Here is a 21,120-nt window from a genome sequence, read left to right on the forward strand (position 1 = left end):
CTTATAGGTACACTATATACTGTAGGAGTTCAGTATTGCTCTGTAATCTGTCTGCTCTTTTACATAAGGCATTCAGACACCTTCTATCTAATATTTTTTTGGTATTTGACTTTACATGGTAGTGGTATGGGTGTAGGGGGCACAGCAGCGTTGCTAGAGAGTTCCACCCACAACAGTTCCGCTGTTAGGTTAGGAATGGTCCAGCCAGGGGTCAAAAGAGGATCACTGGTGGGGTTTTTTTTTGTTTATTTATCTTAACACCATTGTGATGCACCTACTGGGGGGATGCAGATAGGTTAGATGAACTACTTGGTTCATAACTGGTTGTTGTGTCCCACTGAAAGCTTAGCGTTTTACACCCAACTCTCAAAGCCACAGGGGTGACTGAACTGATCTGGGACAAATGAAACTGGTGGGTTTTTGTTTTTTGTGTTTTTTTGGGGCGTTTTTTTGAGGGGGGATTTAAAGGAAGACTTACACAAATTGTCATTCTCTAGCGCTACAGGTTGGAAATTGCCCAGTGTGTATACGACTCACGCATATACACTCAAACACACACAATAATAATCTGGTTATATGTAAATATTTACAACAATCAGCAACACATTGTATTAGTTTAGCTGATAATCATAATGGTGGCTTTGACCCTTTGGGATTGTACATTAATTAGCCATTTGCTCAGTTCTGTTTATCTTTATTGATATTCTGTAATTATTGGTTTTAATTTATGACCTCATTTGTCTGTGAGAAATGAAGGAGCTTTTATTCCGTAATGATCTGATTATTGTCTGCTGTAGTAAATCTAGATGTACTGGATATGCTACAGTACTGTTGCAGTAGTGTAATCGTACAGTGTCAGGAGAAGTTGTAAAGCAGTACCCGTACAGTCTGTTCATGTAACCTGAACGTGTCTCTTCTCTTTGATCTGATGTTTTAGTTCGATGTTCTTGCAAACACAATCCAAGCTGAATTAAATATGGAATCCTTTTTTGGGTCACTTTGTGCACAGTCTTATTTATGTTCAATATTGTTTATGTTCTAAGATGAAGGAGCTGCGGCAAATGTACCAAAATCCACAAGTCGGTTGCTTGGCTGGGATGGCTGGAGATCTTGACTGGTTGCCAGGTTGAATTTCTTGTGTGGTTTGCTCCTTCCAGGAAGGACCTTATGTGATGCTGAAGAAAAACTGGGAGATGTACGAGGGTAATGACAGGTATGAGGGATACTGCGTGGATCTGGCATCTGAGATCGCCAAACACATTGGCATCAAATACAAGATCTCTATCGTGCCGGACGGGAAGTACGGAGCTCGGGACCCGGAGACCAAGATCTGGAACGGCATGGTTGGGGAGCTGGTGTACGGGGTAAGAGAATTCTTCAGCACTTTGGAAACGAACCAGCGAATTTATACAGAAGAGTTTAAACAGAAGAGCACTATAAAGGGCTTTCCAGGCCTTTAGAGAATGCCTTCAGATTTCTGGGAAATATGAAAAATGTATTAGAACGGAAGCTGTCCAGGCAGAAATGATCTTGTGGTATCTAGACAACTACAGTCAAGTGAGCTCTACCAGTTGCTTAGGCTTTCTTCAGGAGGACGGAAGAAGTTTATGCATTTAGATTAACTACCAAGTTTATAACTCAAAGTGAAATCAACCAGTGACCATGATTTCACATCTTGACGATTGGAATCAGGTTAATGAAAATGAGTGTCACTCTGACCTAAATAGTGGTACCAATGGCCTTTCAATGTCTATACAGGAGATGGTGGACATTTTGACCTCCATGGCATGAATTGAAGGCCTGGTTTACCAATATGACTGTTTTATCACTGACATATTTTTAGGAATCTGAAATTAATGCTAATTATATGATTAGAACAATGTATCCTCATGTTAAAGTTTGTAAACTTTGTAAACTATCTAAAAAACTATGCTTGTAATTAATACTTTATCCATGATGATGTTTTGTGTTTATAACTACTCCCTGTATTGCTGTAGTAAAAATGAAAAGACACTAAACTCAGTAGCCGGACTCAGTAGCCTTTAAGAGATGTAAGGATGAGACCACTAAAATCCTGATGTATACAAAAGATGTATTGACTTTATTGACTGAATTTTAACTGAACCTTAATATCAGCCATTTTTATTAGTGGAACGTTACACTATATTTACAAATGCATTGGGACATCTGTTCATTCATTGTTTTTTCTGAAATCAAGGGTATTCTTTATCTTTAGCTAAGTGGGAGCAAAAGTAGGTTGTGCCTAGGTTTAGTACCGTCTTCCTAATAAATTGCTTGTTGAGTGTAAATAAGAAAATAGCATTAGATTTCATGAGAATATGGTCAAGTTTAACTGATAGTTTTTTTTTTCTGAAATCAAGGATATTAAAAAGAGCTTTTGTTGGAGTAGCTGAATCTCTACTATCCAAGGAATTCTACTAGATTTTGGAGCATTGCTGTGAGGACTTGAATGCATTCAGCAACAAGAGCGTTAGTAAGGCCAGGATGTTGATTGATCACCACCTCACCTCAGCCCCAACTCCACAGTTCATCCCAGAAGCAATGGATACAGCACCATCATCCCAGAGAACACTGTTCCACTGCTCTGCAGCTCGATGCTGAGGGCTTTATACCTCTCTATTTATACCACTATACCGCCTGGCATTAGGCATGGTGCCAATAGGTTCATGTTTATCTGCTCTATAGAGTCCTACTCTATTTGGACTACACAAGCTGTGTGCGTGCATTTGCAAGTGTCAGCAATGGGTGCAACAGTGTATATTGGATGGGCCCTAGTAACACTGAAAGGGGCAGAAATAGAAGGCACGGTTCACTAGGATTAGCTGAAAATGTCAGTGCCCTGGTGAGGACTATAACAAGCTGCTTAAGCACGTGTTTAAGGCCTGTGGTTCTGTGTAAGTTAAAGGTGTCTTTGATCATATTGTATTTTTAACATTCCTAAGATGAGGTTTTGGTCCGTGCTGTTATTAAGTCCTTAAGGGTCTAAATTGGCAGAGCTGGATCTAAAGGGTTGGAGAATTTCGTAAGGTTAAGGTCTATTTCTAAGTTCATACTTTAGGATAAAATATTCAGTTCAAGGGCAGTCACTGTCTGTGTAATTTGCTGTGAAAGACCCCCAGCCTGTTCAATAACTTTCCTCTTACAGCGAGTAAACCAGCTATGGAATAGACTTTCTCTGCAGAGGCTTTGGGAGAGACTTGGTGTGGATTTGAACAGAAAGCATCAGCAATTTCCTTCCTAAACCTTCAGTTGTGACCAAGCACTCAGTGGGAGTGCGTGACAGTCCTTGCACCTCTGAAAAATAAGCAACCTTTGGCAAGCTAATGTATATTAATGCATGTGCGCCATACAGCCAGTCTTGTCATCTTGTAGATTTATGCTGAGCATGGGAAAACATATATCCCTTCAAGTTCTTTTACTTGTATTTTCTCTACAAAGTGTCAGCCTATTATGATAAACTTTAATTTCTTTTTTGGATTAGTTTTGAGCCCTGCACGGCCCCAGCGAGGTCAAGAGTGTTGCTAAGTCACCGACAATAATCGAGTTTGTGGATTTACCATGAAGCAATACATTGCTCCCAGACCTTAGCGTCTGTATCCAATTTTTCTGTCTTGTGCTGTAAGCATATTTCTCTGAATTGATTGGTTCATCCTGCTCCCCCAAAACTTCAGCCGCGGAATTAAGTCCCTCGGATTAGCTTCTTAGTTTTTCCAGCATTAACATGCAAAGCCTTGTCCAATTAGAGAAATTGTAAAATATGATGTGAAAGGAGAGGTGGAAATGGATGGATTATTCTTTATTTCCCTCTGCCTCGCCGAGTATTGTTCGGCGGTGTGAGATGCCATGCATTTTGTCAGGTTTAGTCATAAAGTTCTAACCGTGTCATTGTTATCTGCTTAAATGAGGGTATTAACTGCTCCGCTCACTAGCACTAGCACGTGGCTGCTTGTAGTTTTTTATTCCTCTTCTTTTTATGATAGAATGTTTTTTCCCCAGCTGGCTCTGTACTAATGAAACACCCTCTGATTTCAGAAAGCGGAAATCGCTGTGGCCCCTTTGACTATCACCCTGGTCCGGGAGGAGGTCATTGACTTCTCAAAGCCCTTCATGAGCTTGGGCATCTCCATCATGATCAAGAAGCCTCAAAAGTCCAAGCCGGGCGTGTTCTCCTTCCTGGACCCGTTGGCCTACGAGATCTGGATGTGCATCGTGTTCGCCTACATCGGCGTGAGCGTGGTGCTCTTCCTGGTCAGCCGCTTCAGCCCGTACGAGTGGCACACCGAGGAGCCCGAGGAGGGCACCGACGGTCCGCCCAGTGACCAGCCCCCCAATGAGTTTGGGATCTTCAACAGTCTCTGGTTCTCCCTGGGAGCCTTCATGCAGCAGGGCTGTGACATCTCTCCCAGGTGAGCCACCTACCATTTAAGCTCTTACACTGCTAATGTCCTGTATGTGGGCCCACACTTCCTCACTCGCATAACTACATCACTTTTAATGTAGTGTCATGGTAGTTACTGTGTAATGATTCTTAAGATAAGAATCAATGTTCAAGGTTACCCTCTTAACCCTTAGAAGAACTTTCAGTGATACCACATGATATGATCTGATCTTGATAAAAATCTTCTTTCGTGAAAGAATTCAACGATTTGGCCATGTTTTCATGTTTATGTCATTTTTGATAATTGGCTAGTAGAGCGAAATGACAGTAAAACCCTTGCCATCACCTTGAAGAAGATGCCATCGCACAATTATCTTTAAAGGTTTCGTAATAATAATACATTTTATGTATATAAAACTTTCCCCAGGATACAAAATTGGCTAACAATGCATACAAAACAGAAGAAACTAGCTAAAATTAGCTAAAAACAAAACTCAAACAGAGGGCTCCAAGTGGCTCAGCTGTCTAATGCACTGCCTCTGTGGCCATCAGCGGCCAGAATTCAATAGAGCACAATCGGATGTGCTTACTCCAGGAGGGTAAATGAGGGGAGATCTCTCCTAGTGTCAGGAGCATTGCTAGTGCTAGGGGAGTTATGAATGGCTAAACACTAAACTAAAAACACCCAAACAATATACTAGAGAGAACACCTGTCCCATCCTAGGCTTTTATGTCGTAAGACTTAAAAACTATTCTAGAAAATGTATTGAATTATTATTATTAAGTTAGTAATAATAAAAGTGAGTAATAGAAGTCTGGACCAGGTCCATGAATGTTAAGGACTTAAATCGCTCACCTCTGCACTTTCAATTGCCCCAAGGGCAGCTTCTTTAGGGCGGCGCTGATTGGAGAAAGAAGTGGAATTAAGTCTCTTAACCTCGGGTTACCTCATGAAAAGGTCTCCCGAGTATTGATATGGTAATACCGGACAACCTGAAATAGACATGAGGCTCTGTTGTTACCATGGCAATGTACCAAAGAGTGACTGAAATTGACTGGAAAAGTGCATGTAATTTGCAAAAGAGTGAAAAGAGGGCCAGTGTTGTGTCGAGTATTCTAACCTGAATGTAAATCTCTTTACCATTGCATTGTGTCCTTGCATTGCTCTCCTGCTGGGGAAGGGCCTGTCATTCTGCACCATATGTGTGTCTCTCTCTTATCAGGACAAAATGACACAGTCATTCATTTCCCATTGCAGCTCAGATGTGGTCGGCCTCTGTGTTTTAGCACTGTCTCTGCGCTTATCAAATGCATCATTCTCGTCTCAGTCTGTCACCTAATCGACATGTCACCTGTGCCATAGCACCCTGAACGAAGGAGCTAGGGTTGTTGTTCTTCATTGCTTTTTTTTCTACTTTTTGTTTGATGATGATGATTCTCGCTCTCTCTGCGAGCCCAGCAGGAGTCTGTTAACAATCATTTTGGGGTCATTGTCTATTTCTCTGCACTTCTTGTCCTCACATGTCCGTTTGTCCTATAGAGATGTTCTTGAATTCCACAGGTAACATGCTCATAATCGAGCTGCTGTGTGCACTAGGTCGTTTGTTTCTGGTCATTTTTTTTGCCTGCTGGCCTGACCTCAGGCTTTATCTGTGCCACCATCCTTTTCTCTCTATCGCTTTCTCTCTCTCTCTCTTTGTCCTTTATTACACCTGCATGACTACGATAGAGCTTTTTAAGACCTGTTATCAAAAGTGGAGAGCAAAAAAAAAGACTCTATTTTTCAGCCCCCCCCCTCCCAACCGCCAGATAAGAAATCACTCACATGACAGGACAAGGGGAACAAAGGAGCATTAAAAAGAGCGACACGTGGCAGAAGACAGCAGGTACTTAGAAGGCCATCAGAACCATAGGCTCCCGCTAAGCCACTGTGCACTATAGGCTGCTTCCTGCAACACTATAGTGGGCCTATGGTTCTGATCTAGTATAAGAAAACTCATTTAGGATTCCATTTAGGACTGTAAGAAGCTCATGACTTTCATCATCCTAATACAGACCTAATAAGGATGCATGGTAAGAATAGGGAGGGGGGACAGTGCTGAATGTGCATTTAATGAGTATCCAGAACAGGCTGTACGAGCACACAAGGGGGAAAAAAGAACTGCACCACCTTTTTACATACTGTTCATTTTCTCAAGCCACCATATGCCATCTTTTCAGTGTATAATGTATGATGTTTTGCACAGAGCTGATACAGTAACAATGTAACATATGGCAGGGCTTTGTCTTGAACTCTATATAACCATCAGCGTATTGAAACCTTTTGGCAGTATTCAGAAGTGGAGAATGCTTGTGGATAGTGATTGTACTTCATTACTACTTTAATATAAATTTTATAAAGCTGATACTTTTTAAAGTTATTTTTTTGTCTTGCCACTCACTGTAAATATGAAACTGTGCATGCCTGCAAAGATCAGTTTAGGGACCATGGTGGTCCACCCTGCTGAGCTTAACCCACCCCCATCCAATATAGACTGTTATTACATAATATTGAACCACAATGAACCATTAGTGTCAGTTAACACAAGCTTTATTTTATTAAAGACCTTATTTCAGAGTGATACTAGCAAACTACCAAGATAGATCTATTTAGCCATTTGTATTTAGCTAAATGACTCCCACGAGTGTCTCTTGTTGCCCCTTTTGTCCAAATGTAATTCAGCTATCCACCCATTGTTGGCACAGATGTGCAAACGCACACACATACTGCTTGTCTGGGGCAGATGAAGATGAAAACGTTGGCACTATGCCTAAAGCCAGGTGTGAGCTACAGGGTCATAAAGCCCCTTGTAGCTAACCAGTGATGGTTATTAATTGAAGTCATCTAGTGTTTTAGACTTTGTTAAAAAAAACATTCTTAGTAATGATGAAACTTATTTTCCAATCAATTTCCTGTCCAATCCAAGCCAGTAGAACCACATCTGTGACACCAGGTGGACCAGCCTAGCAGATGGGGCCACTGTGGTCACAACACTATTAATCGTAACACTACACACAGAGTTTGGGTTAAGACAATGCAGACAGTCTGGGTTACATAGTATGTGTGATCAGTTCAAGCCAAGTGCTAAAGAAAAACAAAGAGAGATCATAGCAAGGTCACACGTTTGATTCCCGGTGATGCCACAGCCATCCGTGATTGGTAGTCCAAGAGAGAGTAACTGGCCTTGCTCTGTCTGCCCGGAAGGATGGGCTTACTTCTACCCCCATCACTCAGCGTCAGCATTAAGTGCAGTTTCTTTGTTCCTTTTCTACCCCTGGCAGTAATTCCCTTGCCAGTTATTTGCATGTTTTAAATGTGTAGAATTCCTAAGGGGAAATTTATCCTTGCTCTCATGCTGTGTGCGTTTGAATTATTTATCATCATTTGATGAAGAATGTGAAATGGAATTATGCTTGCTCCAGATTGGTTCTTCGACTTGTATTTGACATCTTGTTTTATTTCAGGCAATTAAGATGTTAAGCCTTAGTCTATTCCATCTTACATTAATCACTTCCCTCCTTAGCTATCTTGCTTTTTTACCATTGCTGCCTACCACAAGACGACTCTGAGCAAGATGAATGACGGTACAGTGTAAACGAAGCGGTATGAAAATGTTGAGAGCAGAATCTGCGATGGATTTGGACAGGGTCATAACTCTTGGATGGATCCCTGTGGTGTTGTTTTTGGCTCAACGGTCTGACAAGTGTCGTTAGCAGGCAGGTAGTATAGCTAGCTTCCTGGGCCTTGGAACAGCAAGCATCTGGCAGGAATGCTGTTTGGCTCATTCTGGAACCATAATGTACACAGTCAGCAGACCTTATCAGACACACACAGTTTAAAAAACTATTTTCACATTGCTAATACCTACACAATATGGACAGAAGTATTTGGACATCTGTTCATTCATGGTGTCTTCTGAAATCAAGGGTTTATCTTGCTTTTGTTGGAGTATCTGTCTCTACTGTCCATGGAAGGCTTTCTACTAGATTTTGGAGCATTGACGTTATGATTTGCATGATTGCATTCAGCAGCAAGAGCGTTAGTGAGGTCAAGATGTTGGATGATCAGTTCCCCACCTCATCATCCAACTTCCCAACTCGTCCCAAACACATATTGGATGGAGCACCATTATTCCAGAGAGCAAGGCTGGGGGGCTTTACATTTATTTAGCCCACGCTTGGCATTAGGCATAGTACCAATAAGTTTATGTTTATCTGCTCCAGAGAGTCTTATTCTATTGGCAATACTTCTCTACTGGTACTAGACAAGCTTTGTCTGTGTATCTGTGTCAGCAATGGGTGCAACTTAAAGTAGCTGAATGCCATCATTAGAAGGGGTGTCCGCAAACATTTGAACATACAGTGTATATTAGCCAATGCCACACGCTAGTGCTATTTTGTCTTAGCTCCCAAGCCTAAAGCCCTCGGATAAGCCATTTCTGTCACGTATGTAATTCCCACCATTTCCCCGCAGTCTTCATGCTTCCGTGACCTTGACGTGCCATGATTGCCTCAAATCCTTCTTATTTTCTGCATGTATGTGCATGCTAGCGTACGTGTGTGTGTGAGGTGCAGAAAGATGGAGGACGAGAGATAAGCATTGGTTGGAACATGTCTTTGAGGGTGTACACGTGAATAAGGTGGTGGATGTGCTTGTAAAGGGTTGTGCTAGCCATTTGCCGGCAAGGAAAAATAGTTCCCATTTCAGTCCTTCCTATTCCTCCTCCTATTCATCTCTGGATTTCCTCATCACCCCCTCACACATTTCCAGCACAGCATGCTAAAATTCTCCCGCTCTCTCCCCTGATCTCACACTCTCTCACTCACTGACAATCTGTCCTTCATTTTTTTCCCTCTACATTTTTTTGTATTTGAGGGTCGATCTTGCCTCAGCAATTGCCTCTATTCAGTAGCTTCTTTTATTCCGGAAATGACTGGGAAATTATTGCGGGGCTCGGAGGAGGGAAAGATCATGGCAGTGATGCTAGCGAGAGGATATGATTCACTCATCAGGGCCAGTGTTAGGAGAGAAAAAGAGGAGGGTGGAGATCACGCTACAGCTGAGGACATTTCACTCCAGGCTCGCCTCATGCCAAAGCTATGACTACCGGGCTTGACTTTAGCACTCCAATCTTGGGATGTCGTGATTACTCAATTAAAAAATCGGCAGTGATTAGTTGGCAATTTGCATGACTATAATTAGTCAAACGCTTACAAATATTTCATTTATAAAATATGCAATGAATTGTGTTTGAGTACTTAATCGTGATTAATGCCTAATTGTCCTATGTATTATTAACCTAAATAAAGATTTGCTTCCATTTTAAACAGCACTAGGCTTTGGTATAGTTGTGTGAGTGGACATATTCTTCATCAGAATGTATTTATGAGTTAATGAATAATTTATTTACGGTTTCTTATTGTAGGAATGCAGCATTTATATAAACTGAACATGAAAACCATGTGATGTCCATTGAGTGAATGCTGTCCACTTTTCATCACCAGCCTTCAGTAAGACCAGCAGTGGCTGCAGGTTTCTGGTCAACAACTGTACACATCATATATCATATATACAGTCAGTGGTTACAGTCACCTCTCCCTGCTCTCATACAGCTTGTGTGTTCAGCTGGAGGTGTGTTCCAGTGTACTGGACAACGGTACTGGTATTACTGGTGGGATCAGCAGTATGTTTGGCTTGTTTAAAACACTTCTGGCTTATTGTGCTTCAGTAATAAACACATTTGTAGCGTGGCGTTGCTAAAAATAGCATTGTTTTTATCAGGGAAGCCATCCTTTGATAAAAAAGCTGAAAAAAACTATTTGAATGAGAAAATGGGCAGTAAAAGTACAGTAAATAGGCGAAATCCCACATGCCTTCCAACTCTTTATACATTTACTACATAAGTCATAAAACTATTAGTTTTACAATGCAATTCATGGCTAAATGTAAAAGGCTTACTATTAAATACTGCATAGGCAGTAATGTATTTGAGATTCAGCCATGGATTCTGTGAGAGCAACATACTGTATTTCAGCCTGGAATTACAGATGAATCAAAGGGTCAAACTAGGAAGTTTGACAGCATTAGTGACAATACAGTGTGTTGCGTATTGTATTTATTGTAGCTTTGTATCGTTATCTTAAATGTAACCAACCCAAAAAATGTACTAGGTATCCCAATATTGTTAAAACTGGCATTACATTAATGATTCTCACCAGGCATTGCATTGTTATTAAACGTTATTACATAGGAGTTATTGTTCAACCATGTTCAGCCCACACGTACATTACATTTTTGGGGAATTATTGCAAAACCGGGTGCTACGAGCACTGCTTTTGTATCAGATATTGTGCTTTTAAAAAGCTTAATGCTCTAATAAACTGCAAATAGAAACATTCGTATTAACATAGGGAACATGAATCTTTATACCTCTTATCATAATGCATACTTTACATTATCATACTAGTCTTTGTTATAGTAGTAAACAGAGCCTAAGAAACCCCATTTATTGCCTTTTTTGCATTTTAGTTTTTTAAGCCTTTCTGTAATCCTTCCAGCTTATCCTTTACAATAATGAGTTTTGAAAACTTTTTAAGCTATGCACATTGTGTTATTCTTACAGCACAGTGCATTTTTAGTGGATGGCCTCTTTTTAGAACACTAATTACTCAACTAATCATCAAAATAATTGGTAGATTAATTGATTGCCAACAATATCACTAGTGACAGCTCTACTTAGATCACTCATCTATGTGCTACTCCCTTGCATGGAGCTCTAATTGTATGTATTACCTTCAGCAGGCCATGCATTGCAGTTCACAGTGTAGCATATGCTATGTCATGTTCATGCCATGGCAATACATGTAGCCTGAGATGTTGCCTGGCCAACAGGGTTAAAGCCTCATTCTGATTCTAGCAGTGGAAATGGAAACTGGTCTGAAATATGATTGCATGCTGTTAAATCAGGTAATGGAAGCGCTTGTTTAGATTTTTTTCCAATCTGCCAGTGAAATTAGAGATCAGTAATGTGGAGGGTGATTGCGAATGGCTTTGGCCTTATGCGTGGAGAAATTGATTTGCAGGTATTAAATCTTAATCAGGCCAGTAGAGAGCAAGCCATGAATAAATAAAGCACTGGAGGCTTACTGGGGGCTGCAGGCAGTGACCTTTTCATTTATCTACACTGTTTCAAGGTCCTCCCTTTTCCCTCTCGTCCTGTCCCTCCCTCTCTCCCGCCACTCTATCCTTACTCACCCTTTTCTGCTCCCAGTGGGACAGTTTTCCGGACACAGATTATGCTTAGTCCTTGACTAAAAATAAGCCTTTTCGTGGGGAGAATCACTATTCAATGTGTGGTTAAGTCCAGCTCTGTGCTTGAGCCCAGTTCTGTACTTAGACCATCCCATATAGAACAGTATGGAGGGCTTTTTCTTCTTATAAGCTGTTTTTGTTTCTGCAACTACAGGCACTTTCAGGTCCCAGCAGGGGCACGAAACAAATATAGAAAATACAGTTTGAGATGACTTTTGCTTTGTGAAATGGTGCATTATCATACTGGGTGTAGGCATTAGAAGATGGGTCAATTGTGTCCACAAAGGGATGCGCATAGCCCAAAATGTGCCAAGAAAATGTTCCTCATTACACCACCTCCACCAGCCTGGACTGTTGACACGAGGCAGGTTGGATTCATGGATTCACGCTGTTGGTTCAAACCTCAGACCCTTCCATGTGCACTATATGGACTAAAGTATTGGGACGCCTGCTCATTCATTGTTTCTTCTGAAGTTAAGGGTGTTAAAAAGAGTTTATCCTGCTTTTGTTGGACTAATTGTCTCTACTGTCCAGGGAAGGGTTTCTGATAGATTTTGGAGCATTGCTGTGAGGAAGATCACCACACCAACTCAACCACTGCTCAATGCTATGCTACTGCTCAATGCCCACACCTGGCATTAGGCATGGTGTCAGTAGGTTTATCTTAATCCTATTCTGTTGGCAGTTCTTCTCGGTTCGCTATGGGTGCAACTTAAAGTAGCAGGATGCATTCATTAGAATCAGTGTCAAACATTTGGGCATATAGTGTATGTGCCTACTAAAAATCCAGCCTCATGGGCTCAGAGTGGTCTAGCAGTGGCACTGCCACTGTGACCCAAAAATCGCTGGTTCAAATCCTGGATCATGCTGCCTGTCATCAGCACAATTGGTTGGGTAAATAAATAAATAGAGATTCATTAGACTAGGTTAATTTTAGGCTAATAGCCTTCGACTATCCAGTTTTAGTGAGCCTGTGCCTACTGCAGCCTCAGCTTCCTGTTCTTGGCTGACTGAAGCAGAACCCATCTTCTGTTGCCGTAGTCCATCCACCTGGTTCAACATGTCATGCATTCTGACATGCTTTTGGTAGGCTCAAACTGCTGCTCACTGGATGCTGACTGGATACTCACTGGATGTTCTTTATCACACCATTCTGAGTAACCTGTACAGACTGAACGTGTTTCTGGCACCAACAATCCAGTCACACTCACATAAGATCACGCCCCTCCCCCATACTGATGGTTATTGTGAACATTACCCGAAGCTTCCGGCCCATATTTACATGATTTTATTCATTGCACTGCTGGTGCACGATTGGCTAATTAGACAACTGAATGAATGACCAGTTGTACAGGATTTCTAATTGAATTGATCACTGAGGGTACGTAAATAACATCTGTTCTGATTGGCTGCGCAATCTTCATTCAAAAAGCAGGTCAGCCTGACATTATGCGGTCTCTCAAACTTAAAAATATATTCAGTGTTTTCGCTCTCTCTCTCTCTCTCTCTCTCTCTCTCTCTCTTGCCCAAAAAAAGAAGTACACCTACCAACTGATGTGTCTTTTTGATGTATAATGACTGCACAGAGCATAGTCTGCAGGGACGTGAGACAAGAGCATAAAGTACTGACTGCACTGACAAATGCAGAGCGCTTCACTGTCAATAGCACACTTATCGCGCTCGACTAATGACACTGCCTTGATAAAGAGCTGCTTTGAGACATGCACTAGTGACAGTGTGTATATATATATATGTATTATATGTGTGTGTGTGTGTGTGTGTGTGTGTGCTGCAGTACAGCAATCAGCCTCTCGTCATTGTGCTATGATCAGAAAGGCTGTAATGCATGCAATGACATGGGAAGGACCAGGGAGAATGCCTATTTGTCCATGGCTCATGTGTCCTCGTGAATGATCCTGCGTGCCAGGCGGCAGAGCACCGGAGCGGCGCGGCTTTGAGTCATTGGTGTCGTGTCCGCTCAATTGGGGCTTTTATTAAATTGACTTTGTCTTATAGAGTCAAATCGATTAGCGGCGCTTTAGTGCGATCCCAGACGCATCTGTCCCTCAGACGTCACCGTGGCAGACTGCGTGTCTGCATGCAGGTTAGTGCTTAGCAGAAGACAATGGCGCTCGCCAAGATCCAGCATCAATCACGGCCGGCAAACGCAGGGCATGTAGTCTGAGATTTCATAAGACTACAGGGTTTTAAAGCCCTCTCGTCAGGTTAGTGTTTGATGTGCACCAGAGATGTAGCAGGTTGACGGCCTTGCTCTTTTGCAGACGCCATGTCTGACCGTCTGGTATTTCAGTCTGGACTCGTGTAGATGGGTGCGCTTCAGTGCAGTACTGCGTGAAACCCTTCAAAAAGAAATGCATGAATTTACATCGCCCGCCTTCCTCATTTGTGACATGATTTGCATGATCAGTATAAGGTGTAAATTTAAGTGCCGCTAGCTTCTCTCACACCACCTCCATGGAGACACTCGTCAATGACGTCCCCTCCTGCTCACCATTACTGCCAATCTGTCAACATGGCTCCCACTCAAATAAGTGTCCTCCTCCGGATAGAGGCCCTTGGATTTGCCACTCGTATATCACATGGAAATATGGCAAGTGATCACAATAGCTCAAAATATTTTTCCAGTTTTCCATTTTATTTTATATCTATAATTAGCTAAAATTAGATAAAGCCTATTGCGCTCAAACATATAACAATTTAGTGCAGACGCAGTGATTTTTATTACAGTAGGAAGCTAAGCTCTCAGGCAGTAAGAACTCCCGCTGTCCAAAAATAATATTTTTATACTATGAAACAGATGAATGTGCTAACTCGCTACTTTCCACCAGATTGCAGAAATGTAATTTTTCCCTTCCTCCAAAGTTAGTGAGTGAAATTGCTCTTGCTCTTGGCTAACCTGACGACTTGTCTGGGTTAACTCTGCTCAAACTGCTGCACACCTGTAGCATTGTTATGAAGGGTACAAGCAAATGGCCTTTATCACACCCTGTGAGAAAATATTTTTGTCCTGTAAACAGTGTGCAAAATTTAGAGACCACCCACATTATGTAATTAGGTCAGCATTATGGGGGGAAGAATTATATACATTTAACATAAAACTATATAGACGCCTCATCAGCTAAATAATTTTCAGTGTACAGTGAGTCCACCCTTTGCTTTTATTGCAGCTTCCATTCTTTTCAGGAGATGTTCTTTCAGTTTTTGTGTCGAAAATCTTCTGGGAGGTCTTAGAAGCTGGAGCTGTGAGCAGGCAGCATGTACCGTCAGCCACCAGCAGGGGGCCCGGCCAGCAAAGTATGAAAGCTGGTGGAATTGGAGCAAAAGAACTTCAAGCCCCAGAATCCCCAGCGGTAATCAACGCTGACCAGACTCACCTGTGTGGCACGGTATAAATACACCCAGCCAAACACAATTCCCCATTGCACCGTTGTAGAGGGGGGAATGGTAACAGTGTGTTGAAGTTGTGAACAGTGAAGAAAAGCATTTGAGTTGTGAACAGTGAAGAAAAGCTGCAGTTAAAAGAGAAAAGCATTTGAGTTGTGAACAGTGAAGAAAAGCTGCAGTTAAAAGAGAAAAGCATTTCAAGTTGTGAACAGTGAAGAAAAGCTGCAGTTAAAAGAGAAAAGCATTGGAGTTGTGAACAGTGAAGAAAAGCTGCAGTTAAAAGAGAAGAGTTCAAGTTATGAACAGTGACGAAAAGCTGAAGTTAAAAGAGAAAAGCATTTGCATTGTGAAGAAAAGCTGAAGTAAAAGGAGAAAAGAGTTCAAGTTGTGAACAGCGAAAAAAAGCTGCCGTTAAAAGAGAAAAGCATTTGAGTTGTGAACAGTGAAGAAAAGCTGCAGTTAAAAGAGAAAACAGTTCAAGTTGTGAACAGTGAAGAAAAGCTGCCGTTAAAAGAGAAAAGTACACTGGGCTCCCATTACCAGGGTTGGGAGTTCAAACCCAACAGTCACCAATCTCGCCAAGCACACACCATAAAAGGGGTAGTTTCATTTAATAATAATAAAGCAAAAAGTTTATCTGCACTTGAGTCCAGACCCCACACCACACCGTACCAGGAGCATTTTCTGCATCTCACCAGCCAAGTCATCCCAAACATATCCAGTGCTGTTGAGGTCTGAACTGGTCAGTCCATTGTTCCAAAAACACCAGCAGCTTGAACAATGAGCAGCTGAGAACAACTAGCTTTGATTCCTTTTCTCAGAAAGAGCTTCTTGATCGGCTGCACATCCTTTTAGACCCACAGTGTTGAGTGGTCTTTTCACATTGAAAGGATGGACAGACCCACCTGTGGTTTTTCCAGATCTGAAGCGGGAATAGAACTTGATTTTCTCTTCTCTTTGGAAGAGGAAAGCTTTAAGAGATATATCTGATAAGGGCTATCAGTTCATCTTTTGGTGGTCTTACACAGTTGTTAGGAGCTTTTACAGTCCATTTTTATTTCTATTTGGCTTTGCCCTTCTCTATGTCAGGGGATTATCTCATACATAATCTCATCAGAATGTTTTCTTAAGGATTCATAGAAAACAATAATTCTGCTTGTTTCCTGAAGCTGAAAACTGGTGGTATTTAATGGCAGTTTTGACAGGAAATTAAATATGGGCTCTAATGCTCTAAGTACTGTCTACTTAAACTGTAGTCATCTACTGACTACTGTCTATCTACTATCTACTGTCTCTTCACACAGGTTATGGGTTTGACGGTGGTGTGGTGTGATGTCAGTGAAATATTTGTGAAATGTGAGCTTTAGCTAGTATTTTGATGTATGGCATTTGGCTGACATTCATGTCCAGAGCAGCTTACATTTAAAACATTACACAAGTAGGTGAATGCAGTGTTAGGAGTTTTGCCCAAGGACTGTTTTTAGTGGAGCATGTTGTGCTTGTCGAGCCAGGTAGTTGGACCCTAGTCACTGGAAGGTCAGCATTTTTACCCATGTTGATACACAACGGCTATTTAACAAATTATAGAATAATGTTCAGTTAACAACAGAATGTGACGTCCATAGAGAAACATGGCTTAAATCCAGGGACTACGAGATGATGTAACAACCTCTTTCCCCTTCTTATCCAGCAAGTCCACCTAGTGTACATGAGTATCAACTGCTCAGAGTTTTTGCTGAAGAAATAAACAACCTAATCAGTTTATTAAAATTATTGCATTGGCGTGTTGGTCGATATTGAAAACAATATCCAATCTCAACAACTGTTGTTTTATGACCTAGGCCTATTCTCATATCCCTGCCACAAGCTCTCTCCCAGAGCCGCAGGCGGGGTTCTAACTGCGGAGCAGGGTTCGTGATCTCTGGCTGTCTGATGATCATTCCTGCTTGAAGGCATGTTTTAACAGCCTGTGCTGTTCCATGAGGCGGAACACGTCTTAGGCTAGGGGAAATCTCCATGCCGCAGGGTTGCCATTCAGTATTCTCAGGTAGGCTTTTGCCTACCTGGCCCGCTACATGTTTGGTGCCCAGCCGTTGTGCCCACACTGAGGTGATAAGCCCTGGCCTCATTATGCTTGATTATGGATCTGTCCAAACCTATTAATGTCGGCTTTACATGCAGCGGTAACTGATGCTTCTCTTCTTTGCCTCTCCCTCCTGCTTCTCTCTGTACTTCTCTTTCCTCCCTCTGCTGTCTTCCTTGCTCTACACTCTCTGCGTCATGTACGCTCTCTTCATCCTCCCCCTCTTCCCCCACTCCTCCCTGTCTCTCGTTTTCTCTCCCTCTTCCTTCTCCCCTTGTGCTGTAGGTCACTGTCTGGCCGCATCGTGGGAGGTGTGTGGTGGTTCTTCACCCTCATCATCATCTCCTCCTACACGGCCAACCTGGCTGCCTTCCTCACTGTGGAGAGGATGGTGTCACCCATCGAGAGCGCTGAAGACCTGGCAAAGCAAACAGACATAGCATACGGCACTCTAGACTCAGGCTCCACCAAAGAGTTCTTCAGGGTGAGTAGACTGATCAGACAGAGGGAAATCAGTCTTTAAACAGCCATGATTTCCATCTTGAATTAAGCCATTTGAATGGAATGCCTGAGTAAACAAGGAGATGATGGGAGTTATTTTTAACCACTATTTTATAATAAGACACTTTTTAATACAGTACAGTTTTAATGTATGTAGGACTGTGCAAAAGTGTTTTATCTGGGCATTAATCTTTTATTTGTTCCAACTAGAAAACATGAATTCCAGTATTTGCACTTCCAGTCTAATACTTACTCTGTCTAATCAAGCCAGTAAACAGTAATTACTTTATTTTTACTGTATTAAAGTTTGTGTTTATTCAAATTATGTGAATACATAGTGTTTTACAGGAACTGTATATACACAGAACTGTATATACACACAGTCATATCAGAATATTATAACCACCAACCTACTAGTGTGAATAACCACCCAGCGAGACGTTGTGGCATGGACTGTGTTAGGTCATGGTAGGTGTTCATTATAAAGGCTAGCTGGTCCACTGTGGCTTGTCGACCGCTCTATACCACTTGCCAGAGTCATAGTTCCCCATAAGTGGGCATGGGGCACCAGTGTTAAGCCTTTGGGAGGCACTTGATGTGCAAAACGTCCATTCTCACCTTCACTACGACGACTCTAGGACATTTAAAGTTAGTTTCTGAGGTGCTACCACACTTCATGACTTTTGGATATCAGTCATATCGCATCCTTTGCCCATGATGCTTGTATTGCACTCTGCTACAACTGACTGGTGTGCTCGCTTATTTATGCTGCAGGAAACCCTGTCACAGGTCCTGAACCGGGCAAAGTTCATTCTGAAGCAGGGGTGGTCATAATATTTTGATATGGTTTAGATGAGCTAAGACTAATAAACAAGGTGTAGATAATTCTAAAACTGATTATTGTACAGCATTGAAACCAATTACAAACAACAAATTTCAGTATGTGTTTTTTATTGAGTAAAGCACTGCTATTTTTGCTATTGACTAAAACATCTTTTTAAAATTTGAGTGCATGCACACAACCTCTGACCCTTGCATTTGTCCACTTGAATGGCCTTGTCTCCCCCTCTGCTGCCTCCCAGAGGTCAAAGATTGCTGTATATGAGAAAATGTGGGGCTACATGAAGTCGGCCGAGCCCACTGTGTTTACTAAGACCACGGCGGAAGGCGTGGCTCGGGTGCGGAAGTCGAAGGGGAAGTACGCCTTCCTGCTGGAGTCCACCATGAACGAGTACACGGAGCAACGCAAACCCTGCGATACCATGAAGGTCGGAGGCAACCTGGACTCCAAAGGCTACGGAGTCGCCACGCCCAAGGGCTCACAGTTAAGGTGGGTGGAGTAGTATAACAATATCTCACGTGTTGTTATGGTATTCCACCTTCCCTGGCGTGCCTCTACTCTCTCTATCTCTACTCGATTCTCTTTCTATTTTCTTTTTGTCTTTGGTTTGCTTTCCTTGCGTTGTCATGTGGGGTGGAGTTACGGCTGCTGTAGTTTTGTTTTCTTCTAATTTTGCTTCATACAGCTTATGTTTATGGGAAGCTTCACTCAGGTAACTGAGTTGCATGTGGATGTGACTGATACTGAGATGAAATGTTGAGATGTTTAACACGTGATAATGAGATGATAATGCATATGTTTGAACGGAGAGTCCAGTGAATGCCCAGCCTGCTCTGATTCTGCCCTGCTCTCGCAATAACTGTAGAATTTGCAGACTGGAGGAGGGCCTGAAAAAATGAAGAGAGAGACCAAAAAAGAAACATATATATTTATATGTGTATGTGTGTGTGTATGGGGTCCGCTTAGATTTGCACCCACTCCAACTGAAGCAAATCAAACTAATGAATACCGTTCAGTCTGTAAACTCCACCACGTTTGGCCTGTTAAGGAAGTCCAGCATTGGCCAGGCTTTTCTCGCTGACCTTGGTGAGAAGAGTAACTTACAGATGAGGGTAGCTCCCTGGGTCAGCCATTTCGCTGGAGTTACCATCGTCTGTCTGTCACTTCTCCTGCGTGTGAGGAAAAGGGCCTCCGCCAGCGTGGCAGAGGGACGTGCGTGTGGTGTCAGAGCAGAGCTGTGGCTTTCCCTCGACTCCACACCTCCAGCACTCTTTAACACTCTTCTGTCTCTTCCCCTCCTCAGCTCAGACGGGCCTCTCTGCATTTTTTTCCTGCAGTCTCGTCTCTGTCTTTGCTCCTGTGGGCTGTGTCTTTATCAGTGTTGCATTCAGGATAAACTGCATTCAGGATAAACCTCTCTTGAAACCGCTGAATTATTTTTTTAATTCTGAGTATATTTGGTATACATTGAGGATCAGTCTAGTATATTTTATCTGTATAATTTTTTTGTAATATTTTACATTTATTCACATGGGAACTTTAAAACATTTTGAATCACTGTTTAAATGTTTGGAATCAATGTTTCTGCTGCTATAAACCCAATTGTAAAATGTAATATGGCATTCCTGTGCAACATTGCAGGTTTCAAATCATTGGTAAGACACAAAAAAGCTGAAAATTAAAATAACTTTTATGTAGGGGTGGGCAATATGACAATATTTTATGGACATCAGGATAGATCAGAGATATTGTTAGAGCTTAAGGAACACTGATCAACTGTACATTTTAGGAATTCTGTAATTAGTGCTGTTTAATTAGATGACGTGCATCAGATTTTACTGATGTGTTTTGTCTGCTCAGCAAAATATAACAAATATTGCATTTCATGAAACGTTTTAAATGAACGTCTTTAAATATTGTAAGGATATTTTTACCATATTGCTCACCGCAACTTTTATGTATGTGAGTTAAATTGTAAGGCAGATTATATAGATAGATTATATTTAAGTTTTTCAAAAATAAAAAATAGTACTATTTTTATTCACTCCTTGTTTGCAAAATACATAAAATAATAAATGAAACATTGAAACAATAGCAATGACATAATAATAGTTAGTAATTAAATAATAGTTTGTTAATAATAGTTAAATTCCTGGTAAGTAAGTTATTAATGTACAGTGAGTCCAAGAAGTATTTGATCCCTTGCTGATTTTCTTTGTTTGCCCACTAATAAAGACACTATCCTTCTGCACTTTTAATGGTAGATATATTCTAACATGGAGAGACAGAATATCAAGACAAAAATCCAGAATATAATTTTAAAGAATATATTTTAATTAATTTGTATTTCAATGAGGAAAATAAGTATTTGATCCCTCTTGCCAAACACACTCAATACTTAGTGGCAAAGCCTTTGTTTGCAAGCACAGCGGTGAGACGTTTGTTGTAGTTAACCACAAGTTTAGCACACACACCAGGGGGAATTTTGGCCCACTCTTCTTTGCAGATCCTCTCTAAATCATGAAGGTTGGTGGGCTGTC

At 41.6% G+C, this 21,120-nt stretch overlaps 1 protein-coding gene across 7 annotated transcripts in view; it reads left to right on the forward strand.

Annotated features, from left to right (window-relative positions):
• Positions 1–21,120, forward strand: part of gria4b (glutamate receptor, ionotropic, AMPA 4b) — a 129,335-nt gene that overhangs the window by 94,610 nt on the left and 13,605 nt on the right. For 6 of the 7 annotated variants that reach the window (XM_072661264.1, XM_072661265.1, XM_072661263.1 and 3 more), the window contains exons 10-13: positions 1,158–1,364; positions 4,054–4,427; positions 17,524–17,722; positions 18,822–19,069. In XM_072661264.1, the coding sequence (XP_072517365.1) occupies positions 1,158–1,364; positions 4,054–4,427; positions 17,524–17,722; positions 18,822–19,069 (1,028 nt within the window). Of the gene's footprint in view, positions 1–1,157; positions 1,365–4,053; positions 4,428–17,523; positions 17,723–18,821; positions 19,070–19,883; positions 20,591–21,120 lie in introns of those variants that run through there. The other variant, XM_072661267.1, reaches the window with a different exon arrangement.

The sequence above is a fragment of the Salminus brasiliensis genome, chromosome 18, assembly GCF_030463535.1.
Source record: "Salminus brasiliensis chromosome 18, fSalBra1.hap2, whole genome shotgun sequence".
In the NCBI taxonomy this organism is placed as follows: domain Eukaryota; kingdom Metazoa; phylum Chordata; class Actinopteri; order Characiformes; family Bryconidae; genus Salminus; species Salminus brasiliensis.